The sequence below is a fragment of the Drosophila teissieri genome, chromosome 3L, assembly GCF_016746235.2.
Source record: "Drosophila teissieri strain GT53w chromosome 3L, Prin_Dtei_1.1, whole genome shotgun sequence".
NCBI classification, from domain to species: Eukaryota; Metazoa; Arthropoda; class Insecta; order Diptera; family Drosophilidae; genus Drosophila; species Drosophila teissieri.
The window spans coordinates 3471868-3490014 of NC_053031.1; the positions used below are offsets into that span (position 1 = coordinate 3471868).

At 46.4% G+C, this 18147-nt stretch overlaps 8 protein-coding genes across 10 annotated transcripts; 4 read left to right on the forward strand and 4 right to left on the reverse strand.

The window, feature by feature from the left end:
- Nucleotides 1-278: 278 nt before the first annotated feature.
- LOC122617136 lies at nucleotides 279-1248 on the forward strand. The gene is made up of 3 exons (XM_043792852.1): nucleotides 279-413; nucleotides 609-964; nucleotides 1054-1248. Exons 2-3 carry the CDS (start codon nucleotides 671-673, stop codon nucleotides 1246-1248), a joined length of 489 nt encoding a protein of 162 aa, XP_043648787.1. The 5' UTR covers nucleotides 279-413; nucleotides 609-670.
- Nucleotides 1249-1254: 6 nt separating this feature from the next.
- LOC122617137 lies at nucleotides 1255-2011 on the forward strand. The gene has a single exon (XM_043792853.1). It carries the CDS (start codon nucleotides 1255-1257, stop codon nucleotides 1426-1428), a length of 174 nt encoding a protein of 57 aa, XP_043648788.1. The 3' UTR covers nucleotides 1429-2011.
- Nucleotides 2012-2069: 58 nt separating this feature from the next.
- Nucleotides 2070-6073, reverse strand: LOC122618552 (structure-specific endonuclease subunit SLX4). 3 transcript variants are annotated; one of them, XM_043795078.1, is made up of 5 exons: nucleotides 5933-6073; nucleotides 5331-5854; nucleotides 4334-5272; nucleotides 4228-4272; nucleotides 2072-4172 (listed from the first exon to the last, which is right to left on the reverse strand). In XM_043795078.1, exons 1-5 carry the CDS (start codon nucleotides 5977-5979, stop codon nucleotides 2269-2271), a joined length of 3459 nt encoding a protein of 1152 aa, XP_043651013.1. In that variant the 5' UTR covers nucleotides 5980-6073; the 3' UTR covers nucleotides 2072-2268. The 3 variants fall into 3 exon arrangements, with proteins under 3 accessions (XP_043651014.1, XP_043651013.1, XP_043651015.1); XM_043795080.1 differs by having other exon boundaries at nucleotides 4031-4172; nucleotides 4228-4267; XM_043795079.1 differs by lacking the exons at nucleotides 5331-5854; nucleotides 5933-6073 and having other exon boundaries at nucleotides 2070-4172; nucleotides 4228-4267; nucleotides 4334-4511.
- On the reverse strand, nucleotides 5979-6440 carry LOC122618556. Its single transcript, XM_043795083.1, has 2 exons — nucleotides 6206-6440; nucleotides 5979-6141 (listed from the first exon to the last, which is right to left on the reverse strand). The coding sequence occupies exons 1-2, from the start codon at nucleotides 6328-6330 to the stop codon at nucleotides 5979-5981; spliced, it is 288 nt and encodes a 95-aa protein (XP_043651018.1). The 5' UTR covers nucleotides 6331-6440.
- A 329-nt stretch (nucleotides 6441-6769) lies between these two features.
- LOC122618555 (major facilitator superfamily domain-containing protein 1) lies at nucleotides 6770-9369 on the forward strand. Its single transcript, XM_043795082.1, has 2 exons — nucleotides 6770-6913; nucleotides 7126-9369. The coding sequence occupies exon 2, from the start codon at nucleotides 7293-7295 to the stop codon at nucleotides 8733-8735; it is 1443 nt and encodes a 480-aa protein (XP_043651017.1). The 5' UTR covers nucleotides 6770-6913; nucleotides 7126-7292; the 3' UTR covers nucleotides 8736-9369.
- Nucleotides 9055-11998, reverse strand: LOC122618554 (RINT1-like protein). The gene is made up of 5 exons (XM_043795081.1): nucleotides 11780-11998; nucleotides 10897-11724; nucleotides 10614-10839; nucleotides 9767-10559; nucleotides 9055-9694 (listed from the first exon to the last, which is right to left on the reverse strand). Exons 1-5 carry the CDS (start codon nucleotides 11918-11920, stop codon nucleotides 9508-9510), a joined length of 2175 nt encoding a protein of 724 aa, XP_043651016.1. The 5' UTR covers nucleotides 11921-11998; the 3' UTR covers nucleotides 9055-9507.
- A 263-nt stretch (nucleotides 11999-12261) lies between these two features.
- LOC122616476 (guanine nucleotide exchange factor DBS) lies at nucleotides 12262-14516 on the forward strand. The gene is made up of 4 exons (XM_043791939.1): nucleotides 12262-12468; nucleotides 12530-13087; nucleotides 13144-13697; nucleotides 13754-14516. The coding sequence occupies exons 1-4, from the start codon at nucleotides 12336-12338 to the stop codon at nucleotides 14432-14434; spliced, it is 1926 nt and encodes a 641-aa protein (XP_043647874.1). The 5' UTR covers nucleotides 12262-12335; the 3' UTR covers nucleotides 14435-14516.
- On the reverse strand, nucleotides 14499-15534 carry LOC122616477 (uncharacterized protein F13E9.13, mitochondrial). Its single transcript, XM_043791940.1, has 3 exons — nucleotides 15413-15534; nucleotides 15258-15340; nucleotides 14499-15188 (listed from the first exon to the last, which is right to left on the reverse strand). Exons 1-3 carry the CDS (start codon nucleotides 15486-15488, stop codon nucleotides 14520-14522), a joined length of 828 nt encoding a protein of 275 aa, XP_043647875.1. The 5' UTR covers nucleotides 15489-15534; the 3' UTR covers nucleotides 14499-14519.
- Nucleotides 15535-18147: the final 2613 nt, after the last annotated feature.

The window sequence follows — 18147 nt, forward strand, 5'->3', positions numbered from 1 at the left end:
TATAGAATAATATTGTTTATCATACCCGTCTGGTGTTTAATACGATATATTGTTTTAGCTGTGTAAATTTCGTATTAGAACAATATGATTTACTTTCAAGTGCTATACTAAAATTAAATAAATAAATTAAAATAATAAAATTGTTGAATTTTACTTATAAGAAACTTAATGCCTAAATGAATGCAATAAACAATGTACATAACTCGCATTGGCGATCGATAAACTGCTATCGATCGCTTGCAACCATGCGGCGAAACCACTGAGTGCCATCACTAACTTACTGAGCCTGGCTTTTGGGCGTTGTTTTCGTAGCAGCAAATTGGCTGAAATTGAATACTTTTACGACCGTAAGTGGGTAAAACACCTGAATGGGACTTGTGCCAATCTCAGTGACCATCAATCGCGCGCAAATGGTAAGTGCACTTCACGTCTAAGCTGGAAAGTCGGCAACTGCAGGTGCTGCTATGTAGTTTGATTACTTTGGTGACGCCACGCCCAATGTGACAAATTGGAATCGGTGGCAAGTGGTTTTTGGGGTGCAAGCGGCTTGCAGCGTGGTGGTTGAACCGCTTTCTCATTGCGCACCCACTTCTTCTCCCGCCTTCCAGACCATTAAGTATTGTGCAGCAGGCTATTGAGGCTCTTTCAAGTACCACACCCCTAAAAGACTATGTCCACAATCGAAGAGGAACGCAAGGCGTACGAAAAGAATCCATACTTCACCGGCCACATCTACGGCAACTTCTCGCCGTTTTATGTGACCATTGCCATCTGCACGGTTGTCCTGGGCACGATCATTATACTGAACATTATCTTGGGCTGCTGTTCCAAGCATCGCAAGTACTGGCAGAACAGGCACACGGGTAATCGCTGGCTGGTCTCCATTTGGTCCGCCACGCCCCACAATCAGCCGCCACTGGACTTCACTGAACTGAAGGACGCCTCCTACTTCCAGCGTTTCCATGTGAGTTTTAGTTTTTTTTTAGTTAGAGCTCAAAACATCGACGCTTATTGTTTGGCTCTTTTGACTTATCGTATGTATATTTCTTCTAGCCTACAACTCATCAGCAAGTGTTCCCCGACGACGTTGTCATTGGCGTTGACGATTTGGAGCCCGTGCATTCGGCGCATCATCACCACCACCAGCAGCAGCACCAGCGTCCCCCACGCCCAGAGGGTCGCACTCTGCACCAGCAGCGCCAGCGCGAGGAATACGTGGAGTTGCAGAAGCGCGAGAGCGACATCTAAGTAGCAATGGCTCTTTACTTCCTTTATCCCGCCGTGGCCGCCGTCGCCCTTTTCATCGTGGGCGTTATCATTGTCATGCTGCGCTACGGACCGCGTTTGTGCGGTTTGCGCCACCATGCGCTGCCGGATGATGAAGACCTGCGGGGAAAGACGTACGAGCATGAGATTAGCTATGCCTAATCTTCTTTAGGGATGTCCTAGCAATTTCTTTCAACCAATATTCATTCCCCTTTAGCTTTCAGTAACCAATGCCAGAGTGAACATTGAAGAAGTAGTTTAAAGATTTCTTGGACATCCCTGTCTTTAATTTACATACTTACCACATGCCGGCAATGCTTTGAATTGCTACTTATATATCTCCCTAAAACTAATCCTAGCTGCAGTAAGAGCCCACTAACCCGTCTGCACCCACCAACCATATCAATTTTGCATGCAGTACAAATAGTTTCATTAGCAACTAGTTTCGTTTGAGCCGTTTCCATTCCATTAATCACAATCTGACAATGTGCCTTCAACGTAGAGACTCGTGAGAAAATTATACCGTCCAAGTGTCTTTCTAGCGCCGTAAGATCGTACTGTATTTACATTTAATACCCTTTCTGGTAGTCTGTCCACAGATGCTGCATTTAATGTTGTCCAATATTCTATTCGTATGAACATATCAGTGTCTTGTATCTACAATAGTGTATGCAAACTCTCTACATTTGTATTCGTCCATTAGTTTTGTAATATTGTATTTTGAAGTTGCAGCAAATAAATCTACGGCCCAAGAATAATGCAGGTTGGTTTTTTATTCAATGAATAGATGCCAGAGGGTAACTGAAAATGCCAAATAAGGCTATTTCGGTTTTATAAATTTCACATATGTATAATAATTTTAATTCGCAAAATGCCAAATAACAATTTCTTTTTCAATAATACATTCTAAGGTAATACTAGAACATAATTCAATGCATTCGAAGTAGAGTATAACTACAAAGAAATTCCATAACTTGACTTACAAATAATGGATAATAGAACCTAACTTCTCTTAGAAGGCTTTTTGTGGTGCCTCCGCACATGGCGCTCCGCCTGCTTGTCGGGAGCAGCCAATTCATAGCGAAAGATAATGCAACGCCGGTCAAAGAAGGTCTTCAAGTCCTTTGGATCGTATCGGTGACCCAGGTGCTTAAAGTGCAAGTAGACCGCCTGCAAATCAATGGGCTCGTACCTGAGCAGACTTTCGTGCAGCTGCGGATTGGCGCAGAGGAGATTGTGCCAGGCGATGTGCAGTGGCATCAGCGGCTGTGGAGTCTTCTTGGTAACATTCGTTTGCATGACAAAGGTCTCGAAGTCGTCACAAAGACCCGGGATCAGGATTTGGGAAAAGCGCAGCAGTTCCTCTCCAGTGCCATCATTGAACTTGAAATCCTTTTTCGGCTTAGTTGCCGTCGGAGGAGTCTTAGTGGTCAACTTGGTTACCTTCGAATGTGGCCGCTCCATAACCACAGGGCTTGATTTGGAACGGACAATTGGCTCTGATCTGGGTGGCAAGTCCCGGACAGCAGCAGTCTTCATTATGGGATGCGTTTGATTGTAGATGAATTCTAACATTTTCACGGCCTGCTTGCGTTTCAGTGGCTTAATACCGTACTTGTATAGCTGCTGCAGGATCTCCGATTCCGAAAGGGTCGCGAAATCTGGCTTAGGTGTGTGGCAAACACGCACGGTGTACACATTACCATCTACATCTACTTGCTCTGGCACAATAGGAGATTGGTTGCTGGGAGCACTTGGCACTGGGATCGCTGTGGTTTTTATCTCTCCCTTTAACAAAAGGTCCAGTCCGCGAGGCATGTCATTTGTTTCACCAACACTGGAGGCTTCCTTTGTGCTTTGGAAAACCATCTGATCGAATTCGTCAAAGTCATCATCGGAATTATGCCCAGGGTTGCTTACTTTCGCCAAGAGTTCATTAAATTTGTGACTGCTCCTGCGAGCCAACGGCTTTACGGGTGCATCCAGAAATGAAGCTTCGGCCCAGTTGATTTCGTTATCCGACGACTGCTCTTTGCTGACGGGACTCTGCAACTCGGAGAGGCTAAACGGTTGAGATGGAGCAGCATCCAGTATTCCAAACTCTGCACGCTCCTTGCTAAGGGCACTTTTGTTGAGTGAATGCGAACTTTGCGATCCATTGCCAGTCGTTGAAAAGCCCTTCAAAAAGGCATCTAGATCCTCCTCAGTTTGGAACTGTGGGACAGCTCGTTTTTTCGGTACCGGAGATGCAAAGCAACTGTCTGAGCTATCGTCGTCTATATCCAAGTCTCTTGCGGTCCTATTGGACTTCCATATGGAGTAATTGATTTCCTCGTCGGAAAGCAGAATAGCGTCGTCTTCATCATCGCTGCTGCTGTTCTGTGTTAGATCCACACTTGCATCCGACTCTTTATAAGGTGAAGTTGCAAGCGATACCATCTTCTCAGCCGATAAGTTTGTTTTCCAGTTTAGCGGACTTTTAAAACCGAGTTCCGTTGATAGACTAACGCTCCTTTGAAAAGAGTTTCTTGAGAAATTCAACTCACTGAAGCTTGAACTCCGTTCAGTGTCGTTTGGAGTGGTTAATATGCCGAGATGGATCGACGACTGCTCGGAACTCTTCAAATCTCTCTCCAAGCTTAATGAAAACTCGAATTTATTCTCCTCCTCTGCTGCACTCCACTCAGGAAATGTATCTACCTTTGCATACTTTTGGTACAATTCTTTGGAGATGGGACAACTAACCTCCTGGGGACTGAAATCTAGAAGTGTGTTGCCATTTAGGTTGTCCAAATTGGTATCTGTTTCAGATGATTCATTTAAATTTGGCGTTCTAGGCCTCGACTCATTAAATACCGCCATTTCGAACTCTTGTGTTAGGTCTATAAAGTCGTCTATCGGTTTGTCTGTAAATAAAATACGAATAAGTTTTCTGTTGCGAACATTTCATTGCTTACTCACCATCAAAAGGAATCTTCTCCTGCGTAGCGTTGGAAACAGTCTTTACTGAAAGCAAGTTGAAATACTCTTTTAGAGTTCTGCTGCCTACATAATTGAAGATGCTCACCTTCGTCGCTGGAACTGGAAAACACTTCATACGTGGTTATACGAGAAGGCTCATCGTTGCTGGATATAATGTCTATTTCTTGGACCGGAGATGATCGTTCGAATGTGCTTACATTCTTGTAGACCCTTATTGAAAGATTCCTAACATCTTCGGGCTCGGTCGAGCTAGCAGTAGTTACTATATCCGGCTCATCTTCGGAATCAGCAAAGAGATCGGGCGAGGTACAGCGGGTTAACTGAGTGGGTACGGTTAAGCTGGCTTTTGAGGTTGTGGGCTGCAGGTTTTCTTTATCTTCCACTGACATTTTTGGTCGCTTATCCGGCGGCTCCTTAGATGGACTACTACTAGTTGAGGATGTTTCTGCCTCCACTTTATTTATCACCAGGGAGTCATCTTCAATCATGTTCTCTGCCACCAGTTTTTCCAATTCATCCAGCTCCTCCATCACCTCTTGTTCCAATTTCGGCGGATCTCCGAAGTGCCTTTCCAACTCAGCGTAGACAAGTTCATGTTGTTGCCTCAATTGGCGGAACTTTTGGGTTTCACGCTCTGGAGAAAAATCCCTTCCCTGTATCGCAGCCCAATTCTTCAAAAGATGGTGTGCTGGCGTTTCACTAACTTCAAACAAGTCAGTTACGTAGTATAATCTAAGGTCATCTATGGGTCCTTCGCTTGGTTCTCGAAGGATTCGAGATTCACTTGTAGATCTGAGTTCCTGAAGGGCTGCAGTGATCACAGTGTAAGGTGGTAACAAACAGTCATTGGCCTTCGGCTCCTTGGTGCGCCTTTTTTGGGCCAGCAATGCGGATACTTTCTCCTCGAGCTTCTTCTGTTGCACCTCCGGATTTCTTAAGGTTAGGGCAGTAAACTTATTGGCCCACTTTCCGCGCCTGCCTCCTTTTCCGGCCATCACAGGCAGGACCGCCAGAGATTTATAATCTAAATGGAGATAAACGAAGGTGAAGCCGTACTGTCTAAACTTTATCTCTGCACTTACCTTCCTTGGCGGCTGTGCGAAAGCCATACTTCTGCAGTTTCCGCCGTATTTTATCCGTGGACTGCTCTTCATCATCCATTAGGTCCACCACTGCATCGTCATCGTCGTGCAAGCGGAGGCGTCCCTGCTTCTCACACTCCGATTTGGACAGCGCCAGCGCCATTTCAATGTCATCCGGACTGAAGTTGTCCGCCATGCAATGCTGGGCAGTCACCTCTGCGAAGATCTGCTCATTGCGTAGGAAGTTGCTGATGCTGGGCTGCTGTTTACTCTTTCCGCGTCCGCGACGTGCGCCACTCGACGATGGCCCAGAGCTGCCCTTGAGTTTGGGCGCCTTTTTGGGCTTGGGCCCAGGTTTCTCGAACACATTGCTGGCGCGAATTGGTTTAATTTTGGGTGCAGGCGGATCGAGCTCCACGGGAATGTCTGTGAGACTTGGCGGAGCTTCTTCAGCACTTTCGGGTGTGGCAAAGTAGGTGGATAACGATAATGTTTCTGCGGTTGCTTTGGTGCTTCGCGTCGATCTTTGGATGAAAGGAAAACGAAGTGTTTGGTTAGATAATGACATTCATTTTATTGGCCTCAATTTCAATTAAAATTACCGAGGCTGCAGGTTTTTGAAGTTCGCCCGCCGCGTCTTGCGATCCATTATTTGTTCCTCTGCTCCTCGCTCTCCTCGATGGCCTGCTTGATGAACTGCGAAGTCCTTGGAGCGCCGAACTGGAAGAGTCCTTTTCTATCGCGCTCCTGTTCCGTTTGGGCCACCGCCTGGGACAGTTTCTCGTTGGCAATGCGCTGGATGGGAGTCACGCTGTAAACGAAGCGGGAGACACATTAAAACCACATTTATCCGTTGAATTCGAAGATATAGTCACCTCCAAATGCCGAAAAGCACAGTTCCGGCAGCCAGGAGTGCGTAGGCGAATCGATTGCGGTATGTATAGGATGGTGTGCCGTGGGTGCGTCTGGGCTTCCGCTGGGTGGTGTCCGTGGGATCCATTGCTGCAGGTGCCGCTGAATTATATAATTAAGTACATTTTGCCCGGTAAAAAGTATGAAAACATGCTTCGACTCGGCGTTGCTGGATTGGGGTTGCCAGGCTATGTTAAACAAAGCAAAACAAAATGAAAGGTATTTGTGCGCTTTTGAGTTCTCGAAATGTTAAAGAATCTTTAATTATGATTATCTGGTTTTATTAATTTGTCTCTAGCTTTCTTATGTTTGCTTAAAGATTGTTTCTTCTATTTGCTAAATGGTTCGAAAGTAAATGGAAACCATTTCCATTAAATTATCGTAGCTTACTTCAGTTTGTATTTTCAATTAGATCAAATTTTAAGTGTTATGGAAGTCAAACCGGAATACCCCTATTGTTTGAGATCGTTATCGCGTTCCAGCTGCTTGAATGCACCTGCAGCAGCGTCGACAACCCTGCCATAGGAGGAGTTGGCAGCCCCGCCATTGTATATGCGTAATTAACGCTAATTAGGCAGAGAAAACAATTTAGTTTCATTCGATCAGCAATAAAGTGCGGTTGCACACGACACTGCAGAATTTTGCCTAACACCGCAGAACGAACTTCAGCTGTAAGTGGGAAGAGTGGGAGAACTGCTGATAACCGATGAACTCAGAGACAACTAACTAGCCCACGAAGCCAACAACAACAACAACTATTGTTATTAGACAAAGGGGTACTAGTACAGTAAACAAAAACAAAAGCAGCGAGATAAGCAAAGACAAAAGCAGAAGAGTTCAACTCGCTCGTTCGTTCGCTTAAATTGATACAAATATTTTGCAGAAACGGCAAAAAGGAAAAGAGAAAAGCGAAAACGAAAGAAAAAACAACTGCGGCAGGAAATCAGAAGCCCGATTAATCATATCACATAGTTTTGCATACGCCCATATTCAGCGGGAATCGGCTCGCAGCCAACTGGTCAGTGCGGATTGTGGCAGCGGTGAGTGGAGATGGCGCGCGAGGACGAGGAACGCATCGTGGACAATGAGGAGGTGTCGCAACCAACGGAGGAGGACCAAGTGGTCGGTCGGCGTGACAATGGACGGCGTGACAATGAACTGAGCCTTCCATCCGGCGGCTGCTGTATGCCCTCGAGCACGAGCCATCGGTTAATGGCTCTGGTGTTCATGTGCCTGCTGGGATTCGGATCGTATTTCTGTTACGATGCACCCGGCGCCCTGCAGAACCATTTTAAGCAGGATCTTAACCTGACCTCCTCACAGTTTACGCTCATCTACTCCATTTACTCGTGGCCCAATGTCGTTCTGTGCTTCGTCGGCGGTTTCCTGATCGATCGCCTGTTTGGCATTCGACTGGGCACGATTATCTACATGATGATCCTGCTGGTGGGTCAGCTGGTCTTTGCCTGCGGCGGCATACTGGACGCCTTCTGGATGATGATCCTTGGACGATTCATCTTCGGCATTGGCGCCGAATCACTGGCCGTGGCCCAGAACAGCTATGCGGTGCTCTGGTTCAAGGGCAAGGAACTGAACATGGTATTTGGCCTGCAGCTGTCGGTTGCCCGATTCGGCAGCACCGTCAACTTCTGGGTGATGCAGCCCATTTATGACTATGTGAGCAACTTTTACCAGGGTCATACCGCTCTGGGCGTCGTCTTGCTGCTGGCTACCCTCACCTGTGTGATGTCTATGACCTGTGCCCTTATTCTCGGCTGGATGGACAAGAGGGCCGAGCGGATTTTGCAGCGTAACAACAACCCGGCTGGACAGATTCCAAAGCTCACTGATGTCTTCTCGTTCAAGCCACCCTTTTGGATGGTTTCCATCATATGCGTAGCCTACTATGTGGCCATCTTTCCATTTATTGCCCTCGGACAGAAATTCTTCGTCGACCGCTTTGGGTTTTCCCCCGCAGAGGCCAACACTGTGGACTCGCTGGTGTATCTTATTGCAGCAGTATCGTCCCCTGTCTTCGGTTTCATCATCGACAAATTGGGAAGGAATGTGACCTGGGTGTTTACCGCGACACTAACCACCATTGGAGCCCATGCCCTGCTTACGTTCACTCAAATGACACCCTATGTGGGCATGGTCATCATGGGACTTTCGTATTCCATGCTGGCCGCTAGCCTGTGGCCGCTGGTGGCGCTCATCATTCCGGAATACCAATTGGGCACGGCCTACGGCTTCTGCCAGTCGATACAGAACCTTGGCTTGGCGGTCATCACTATCGTGGCTGGAATCATCTCAGATCACAGCGGCGGTGAGCACATGTGGCTACAGTTGTTCTTCATGGGCTGGCTGACCATTGCCCTGATCTCCACTGGTATCATCTGGGCCTACAATACCAAGCACCGCGGTAATCTCAACATGACTCCCCAGCAACGAGCACAGTTTGTCAGCGCCGAGAATTATCAGAACTTTGAATAGAAGGGGATACAAAGGGGATACAATGGCACCCGCAGATCGGATTATTATCGGTTATTTAGGGTAGACATAAAGTTACTCTCTGCGGGCATTATGCCTTAATCTGTTCCACGATGTGATGATGATGTGTGATGTGCGTCTCGAGTCGCAAATTGGTATTTACTAACTGCAATTGTTTGTCATCCGACGACTGGGATATAGAATACGCCCTGATCTGCCGTGAATCGAAATGAATCAGTATTGATGTGTCAAATGCAATATCTGCGATTCGTGGTCGATCAGACCGATTTATATTCTATTTTACGCTATGTATTTTTAGAGCAATTTATTATTAAAGTTACCGCATGTTTTTGTGTAAACGTTTTACAAATTAAACTAAACATTGAACCCCGATTCCAACTAAATGTTTAATTATCACAACACATTCAAGACTTTTGTGCCAAGGGCAAGGAATCGCAATTTAATTGTAAATACATACTCGAAACTATATGTCATGCATACAACTTGGTCGTTACTAGCATTCTCACGATTTGGAAACTGTGTCCTGGTTAAATACAAAATAGCTAAATATCCGTCATGATAACTATGTTTATACACATGCCTTTCTTCAAATAAAATAAATGTAAATTACGATAAACATCTTTTCGCTTTCATTCCAGGTGTTAATGATTTTATTTCGCAAAAAGTCGGTGTCTGAACGTTGTATATCATTGCATAAGTTCCTAGGGCCCAATAAAAAAACAGAGTAGTTAACTAGCTTAAAGATTTGCATCGGCTAAAACATCTTTATGTCCGTCCTCCGCTCCAGAACCTCAATGCACTGTTTGCTGTCCATGCTGAGCACATGCAGTTCCCTCAGCGGCTTCGTTTTCTCCTCCACCGATTGATTACTGCGCAGCGTTTCCAGCAGCAACAAAGCTGTTCCCCGTGCCGCCGCCAGCAGCTTGCAGGCATCGTGAATTCTGAGGAATCGAATGTGAATAAAAGGTGTCAGGTTTATGTTTATTGCCATGGCATATGCAGAGGTGACTCACCGCTTGAACAGCAGCTCGGGACGACGCGTATACTGTCCAAAGAGTGCGAATAAATTGCGCGTCATGTCATAATTGAATTGCGCTGCCCCAGCGGGTGCGAACTTCGTGTTCATGACCATGCTCTCGAGCATGAAGTCATCAATTTGATGGGCTATCAAACGAAGCGTCTGATTGAACAGATTGGCGGACAGTTCTCGGTCCAGATTGTGTAGCAGCGTGACCAGCACCTGGAACATTTCGCCACCACTGGGCGAGAGGATAAATGGCTCCCGGCTGTTTTGTTCTGGCATTGTTGGCCACGCATCATGACGATAGCTCATCGATTTAGCTTTCATTTCATTGGTGGCCTTGGTAGCCAGATTTCGCATTAGTTGTCTGGTCCAATGCTCCAGCTCAGCGACCGCATGCTCGAACACTGAGTTAATCTCCGTTGCATTTGGACCGGCAAGTGCCGCATGCAGGTGAAGATAGTGCACGTTTTCGCCCCATTCGCGCAACACCATTACCAAATAGTTGATGGCATTCAGAACGGGAATGCTTGGCACCGCTCCACTGCTGTGCAGCTGCACCAGGCGTCGTCGGAAGCTATCGATCAGCTCCAGTTGCAGGTGCAGGAACTGCAGTTGGTGGCCAGGTTGAATCAGCCCATAGTAACGATCCTTAATGGCGTCCAGCAGTCGCATGAACTGATCCGCACACTTGGGAATTTTCAGATCGTCCTCGAATGTGTTGGGATCAATTAGCTGGAATGGCGTCTCCGCTTGCAGAATGTCATCCATTTTTTCCGCACAAACTATGAGAGCACATTATTAAGTAACAGCAATCGAGTGCAGCGACCTTATCTCACATCGTTCTTCCAGTGAAATCCAGCGAAGCAGATACATGGGCTGTGTGATTACGGATATAGCGCTGGGAAAACTCGCTGGATACCCAAATGTTTCCCGTAACTCCGATTCAAAGGCCAGCGTCTCGTCAAGCAGATGGGCAAATAGTAGCTCGTCCTGGGCAATCTGTTCTATATCCACCGCTAACTTTTCAATGGCTAACTGCACCAGACCTCGCATAAACTCCAGCTGAAAGAGGATAACAATTAGAACCTTGGGTGGTATAGTAAGCCACCAAGTACTTACCCTGAGATTGTAGTCCAGTTTGCCCGCTTTGATGGCAGATGGTTGAAATGTTTTGCCCACAAAGAAATGCGTCTCCTTGCCCCAGTTCAGAATTTGCGTATAGAACCACTCGGGCTTGTCTAATCTATTTGTTTGCCTGGTGCCTGTGAAGTGAAATGTAAAACGCTGGCGATATGGCGCTAAAAGAAGCTGCACCACCTGGTTGATGGGCTCGCACACGATGCTGGGCGTGATGCTTTGCAGCGGCGCATGCTCTTCGGCCGGAGATTTGATGAGGAACATGTACTCGGCAAGCAGTTGCGCCTTGGCAGTGTCTCGTGTGGGTGAATAGTTGAGGGTCTGCTGTTCCAAATGCGCCCAGCGCATACTCTTCAGGACCGCCTCGAATTCGCTGGACAGCCGCTTGAGGAGCAGTTTGTGCCAGTATATGGCAGTGCGTTCGGCAAAGGATTTCAGGGACTGTGCCTGCACGGCCTGCAGGCGACCCACTACGCTGTGCTCGCAGTCGTTGCCCTCGTAGAGGGTTAGGTAGATATTGACCAGTTTGTCCTCGTCCTTGCCATCGATGGCATTGCCCAGGGCAGCGCTTATCTCCTGGATGTCCTGGACCAGTCGCAGATACTGCTGCAAACGCTGCAATTGTCGCACTTTGTCCAAGTCCTCGGCCACGCCCTCAAGGGCAGGCTGGCACTCCTTGAGCTTCTTTTTCAGCTTGGCTTCGAACTGGGCCAGCTTTTCCAGCTCGAAGTCGATGCTCTCGCAGACCTGTTGCTGGCACTGGAAGGCGGATTTGTAGCAGGACACGTTTTGGGCATCTTCGTAGTCCAGCTGAAGGATTATATGCATTAAAAACATGATCTAGATAGATAAATATTCGTACTACCGTTTGTGACAAAACTTGGAGGCGCTCTTTATAGTGGCTAACGAGGTGACTGGCCCGATGCAGCTGGCTGGCATCCTTTCCAATCTCCTCATTTAGACGCGCCACTATGCGCAACTCCGCTTCACTGAGCTTTGCATGCATTTCGGTGCAGCAATAGCTAAAACACCATTAAATTAGGAGCTAAACGGGCAACGTACCACGTATAAAAAATAAATAATTAAGCTAGTGTGACCATGTGGCCAGACAGTAAACAAGCTAGTGCAACTATTTCGCGGGCCCGAAATTTTTAAGTTAAATTATATTGATAATATCAATTTGATATTACAATAATAAAAATATAAATAATAATTTTAGTCCAATGACTGCTATAACCAATAGGCGGCTACCAAAAAATGACTTCATTTATTCTTCAAACTCCCCTCGCCAGTGCGGTCACACACTTGCCAGTGTGGCTGCCACCGATAAACGGTAACACTGCAGAAGCGGCATTGTTCAAATTGAACAGGTGTGGCGTCGTTTTCGTTTGTGATCTTCTTTGCAGAAAGTTGGTTGGAAAATGTTTACGCCCAGGCAGAAAGGATACGGTAATGGCTTCATCCCCTCGCCGCAAACACCTCTCAGCTTCAGCCGGGAACTGCGGCAGGTGCTGCAGGAGAGGAATCTCCTAACCGCCAAATCGCGCAGGAAAGGTGAGCGGCATAAAAAAGCGTCGCCAGGTGTTCAATCACTAATTGTGGTTTTTTCATGCAGTTTGCTCCATGCTGGACAGCAACAACAGCAGTCCCATTGGGTCACCTAATCCAGAGTCGGGAAAACGATTGGGATTCCGGCGCCAGGCCATCCAGGAGATCATCTCGTCGGAAAAGTCGTATCTGGAGCAGCTGGAGCTGTTGATGAACTTCTTTGTGCGTCCCTTAAAGGAACAGGCTATCATTGATTGCTCCAATCACACGCTGCTCTTTGGTCAAATCGAGATGATCCACAATCTGAACGGAGAATTCCTGCGGGAACTAGAGGCGAGCATGGAGAATGTTGCGCACGCATTCCTGAAAATGGCACCTTTCTTCAAGCTGTACTCGGTGTACGCCTTTGACTACCGCGGAGCTCTGTTCATCATCCAGGACTTGATCAGCAAGAATCCGGTGTTCCGAAAGTTTTTGGAGCAGACTGAGTGTCGTCCAGAGGTGCAACGCAAACTAAACTCACTGATGATAGTGCCCATCCAGCGGGTTCCGCGGTATAAGCTTCTTTTGGAGCAGGTTCTGCTCTACACGAGTCCCGCCGATGCTGACTATAAGTTGTTGAAAGGTATGATCTGAAAGTAAAGGTAATCCGATATCCAATAAAGATGGTCATCCTTTCAGAATCCGTCAAGGAGATCGAGGCCACCGCCAGTCACATAAACACCTGTGTGGAGGAGCAAGAAATCACCCAGTATCTGATTCATTTGCAGAACTCCTTGGTGAATCGCACACCGAATATTGTGAAGCCCTCGCGGCGGGTAATCAAGGAGGGCGTTCTCCAGAAGATCACTCACAAGGGCACGGAAATCAAGCGCTATTGTGTACTTATGTCCGACATTTTCATGTACTGCAAGATGATCAAGGAACGAGCGCCCAACACCGTTGTGGAAAACTCACTGGAGTGTTGCTGCATTTTCCCTTTGAAAAAGTGCAAGGTGTATGAAATGCTGCCGGGCAACTTTAAGCTAACTTGCCAGAGCGATGGCATAATCTTCGGGAGCGGCGATGTTCAGCTGTCGCGCACTTGGGTGGGCTTCATCCGCGATGCTATCGATTTGCACGTTCAGTGCCGCAAAACCCTACGAAAGGACTCGAGTAAAAGAACGCCCATTCGCAAGAAGGACATGAAGAAGTTTGGAGCTGATTATGTATTAAGTCCCAATAAGCGCAAATGCGTGAGTACCAAATAATTGAAATTACAAGATAAGTAATAATGTTTTCAATACCCTAGGAATATGAGACGGTATTCCGCAATAAGAACCGCAGCACAGATTCCGAGGAAGAGACCGAGGATAGTGCTTGCTTTTCTCGAAAGCGAAAGGTGCCTAGTGCGATTTTGAGGACTCCAAATTCCAATCTTTTGGGAAAGGGCTCCTCCTCAGTTTCCACGAAACGTGTTGCACCACCACCACCAGCTCCTCCTCCGCCTCCGGCAGTGCAGATGCGTGCCCAGCCGGGAAGAACAGGAGAGTCGGTCAGCAAGGAGAACCGCATCTCAAAATTGTACAAAAAGATTGCCGCCGGGGACAAGGTAGCAAATGTTCGCGGAATCCTCAAACGCAGCAATGTGCCGGCGCCCAACAATGATCACGATCCAAGCTATGGCTTCGCCAGTCGCTACTCCGACTCCAAATCTTATTTTAGGGCTCACAATGTGGACAACACCATACCAACATTTGTGAAGCGAGAGGATCTGTTCAACGGGGAAAACATGTTCCCCGTACATTTGAGGAGCCACGAGGAGATCAGCACGCCGCCGCAGAAAAAGCGGGTCAAGTTCGATGACACCTTGGATGCAGTGTCGCCGGTTTTGGTCGAGAAGCCCTTTGCTTTCACAAGCGAGGCTTCTACTGCCCTAAAACCCACATCTTTGCGTGAGCGAATTTATGATTTCTTTGCTAATCTATTCTAGAACTAGATGACTTCAAACTAAATCGTATACATATTTCATCGTTTACAACATTTATATACATTAATAAATTCATTAACAATTATCATCATTTCGAGTGCCGTAGCTGGCAAATCTTTTGCATGAATTCATCCACAGCTGGCTCACTGATCTCCTCAAGCCAGTTGCCATTGCGCTTAAAATGCGAACCAATTATCACTGCATGGGCATCTTTGTAGTAACTGGCTATATTATCTTTGGTCACCCCAGAGCCAATTATCAGGGGAACATTCACCCGGCCGGATAGCTGCTGCAGATCTTCGGGACTGGCTGCATGACCCGTTGCTGTTCCAGTGATGATGATGCCATCGGTTAAAAAGAACTCGGCCGCATGAGCAGTTTCCAGGAGACTGACATCGGCGGTTATGGCATGTGAGCTGTGCTTCTTCTTCAGATCTGTGAAGATGAGCACATCCTCTGCATCGATGAGCTTCCGGTAGCGCAGCAAATCGCCCGCACAGGCATCCGTGAAACCCTCATCCGCCACATGGCCAAAGACGAATCCCTCGGCGCGTATGAACTGCAGCTGGCTGGCTTTGGCAATGGCCAGTGCTTGTTTATTGCCGCAGGCGAGCACTTGGACACCACACGGAGTCTCCTTGGGGAGCACATCGCGCACTGCCCGGCCCAGGCGAGTCATGCAGGCCACTATCTCGGCGCCAAGAAGACGCTCTGGCACATAGGGAATATCGTGCATATTCTCTATGAGCACGGCATCCTGCAACAGGACATACAAACAACGTACATATACAGAATGGAATATTACCCATGTACATATATATCCTACCAGTTGGTGTTTCTTGTACAGATTCGCCTCGTAGATGGCCTTCTCAATCGTCTGCTTCCAGTTGCCGGTGTATCGTGGCGTTCCTGATGTTGTGTTTCCGGATTAGAAGCAATCGGATTTCGTTGGTTCTGTAGCTCTGGTGTAGCTTCTCTCACCTGGCAGCGCATCCACGTGTATCATGCCGATTACTTTGCATGTTTGCTGGTTGAATACCTTCAGGAATCGTTGCATATTTGATGTTAAAGACTTTAAAGCCAAACAGATGGTGGGAAAGCCAAAACAGTTTGCCGGCAAACAGCTGATAAGCGAACCAGGGATGGATGACATTTGTTTATGTTTTTTGGGGTAATTAAAATAATAATAAAATCAAATAATTAAATAAAAAATTAAAAAATATTATCTTTTAAAAAATGTTTTTTAATATTTTTCTAAACTTTTTTATCAAATCTAAACATAAAATTTTTAACAAATAAGAAATAACCCTAATTCCGTTTAAAGTAAGCTGAATTTTTACATGAAATTTGCTATTTTAATTAAACGTAATTATATGATAATTTTTCTCTTTTTGGGTGATACGCTTTGAAAGCTTTAAGTACTCCAAATCATTTAAAATCTTTTTTCTTTGACACAAAACAAAAGCATCACGAAGTAGCACTTTAAATAAACGGCCAGTGGAAACGAAAACAATTATGACTGTTTGGCGGAACAATGAGGACCGCTATCGACGGCAGGGAAACCGGAACAGGACTGAAAGCAGCCGGGGGAACAGCAGCTGGGACTAGGAACTGGAGAAATCCGCCTACAAAGTCGCGCCGACTGAAAGGCTTCCCCATTTGGGCGGTGGAACAGCTTCTGTTTTGTTCCTGTCGCCACTCAATTACATTGTTTCAGGCGCCGGGAGCCCGTCGTCCTTGAGTTTGATTTGGTTTGGTTTGGAATGGGGTGGGCTAGGATGGTGGGGGGGTATGGTACGAGTGTGGTATATAGGATGTGCTCCTAACTGGGCTGGGCTCAGCGGAAACGACTGTGCGCGACAGAATTTCAATTACCAATGCGTGCGTATTTCTCCCTTCGCACTCACCTACGATTTGCATAACGCATACCCTGTAACCCACACCCATTTCATACTCGCCATTTGTTTGTTTGCGCGGCATTGTTTTCCTCGCTGTCGATGTGTGCGATGTCCTTTGTGCAAGTAACAATTGCGCTTTGTCCTGTTTACAATATGTACAAACGATTGTTGAAATGGACTCCACTACTGCGGTTCCATTTGCGCCATAAAAATATGCAATCTAATTGAATTTGGTTTAGCACCTGATTGGCCGGCAAGGTTGAGCACGAACAATCAGGATATGCCAACTTAATTGATATCGAGAAGAAATGTGTTTGCTCCTTGCTGCAACACAATGGAAATTACGAGTATTTCCAAGTACCTGGCTTGCTGATTAAATCGAGTTTCGCTCTCGAATTCCAGCTCGTTTCACCGCTCTGCAAAGGACCTGTGCAAATATCCTGGGCCAAGTGGAAACTCTTTACCTGTTTGGCAAACAGTATAAATAATTTATAATCTGAGCCGAGTGTCCCTTCGCACTTCCAGCCCACTTCCGCCGCAGCATTTCCCATTTCGCAGCTAGTCCGCAGGATCCGTGTCCTTTGGCGTCGCCTCACATATGTATGTTTGTATGTATGTGCACCCACTTTGTTCGGCTTGTAGTTGCAACAAGTTGTTTCCGTGTTTGCCTTTTGTGCCCCCGCCCCTGATTATGCGAGCTGCTGGCAACCTTCATCTGTATGTTTGTCTGCACCGCACAGCATGGTAAACAGAAAACATAATGTCCAGGATATCCCCCCATCACGTCCCCCAGCAGGACCCTCTTTTTCTAATTGGCTTGCCGAGCGGACACAGGATACAGGATAAAAGCACTATACGAAAATCAAAACTAGGATTTATCACCCCTCACGGCTAGGAAAAGAAGCAGGAAACTTAAAAGTTTTGTGGCCTAAAGATCTTGAATATTTATTAATAAAAGTTAATCTGTTATTTTTAATTTCATTGGAATATATAATATTTCTAACATTTTCTTTAGTGCCGAGTTTGAGCCAATTTTATGCTGACGAGGCCAAAGAACCAATTACTGACCAACTGATGAAAGTTGGCCACAAGCGAAAGCTTCTCGAACTCGCACTAATTAAGCTGGGCTACAAGTGCATCAAATATTACACAGTGTGCAATAACAAAAGGCTCTTCAAAAGTGAAGAACAAGCAGTTGATAGCCGACATGTGGACATGGCCAAAACAATTGAATTATTTAGCATGCAGCAGGGTGAACTTTTTATAGTCTCTAATTGAAAAGTTGCCGTCAGTTTTTGGATTGCCAGTTTCCTTCACCTGCATTCCTGCTCCTGCTCCTTCCTCCTCCGAGTTTTCCCTGAACTGTCAACTGCAGAAGATTGGGCGAAACAGGTGGGGCAGGCAGTCCATTTTCCTGACCGCCAAAACTTGCCGACATTCATTTGACAGGAGACAGTCGTCCCTGCGAAACTAAATCGCTGCGCCCCAAAAGAAAAATCAACTCGGAAGTCGGCCTAACGAGTTTTCCATTAATCTCCGCGTAAATTACATTTTCACACCTAATGCCGCTCAACGTGGGCGAAGCTCTTTATCAGCGGAGACCATTTTACAAATTAGCATTTCAAATATTTGGCCAACAGTGCGACGTTGATTTGCCAAGCTATCGAAGAACGAAGGACTTTGGAGCGTGAGAGAATTTGATAAATTGGCCATTTTATTTGGCATTTGAGCGTTTTCATTAGCCAGTGTAAATGCAATTAGTCAATAAATTGAGTGAATATTACCAATTTTCATGCGAGCCACGTTGGCCAAATGCTG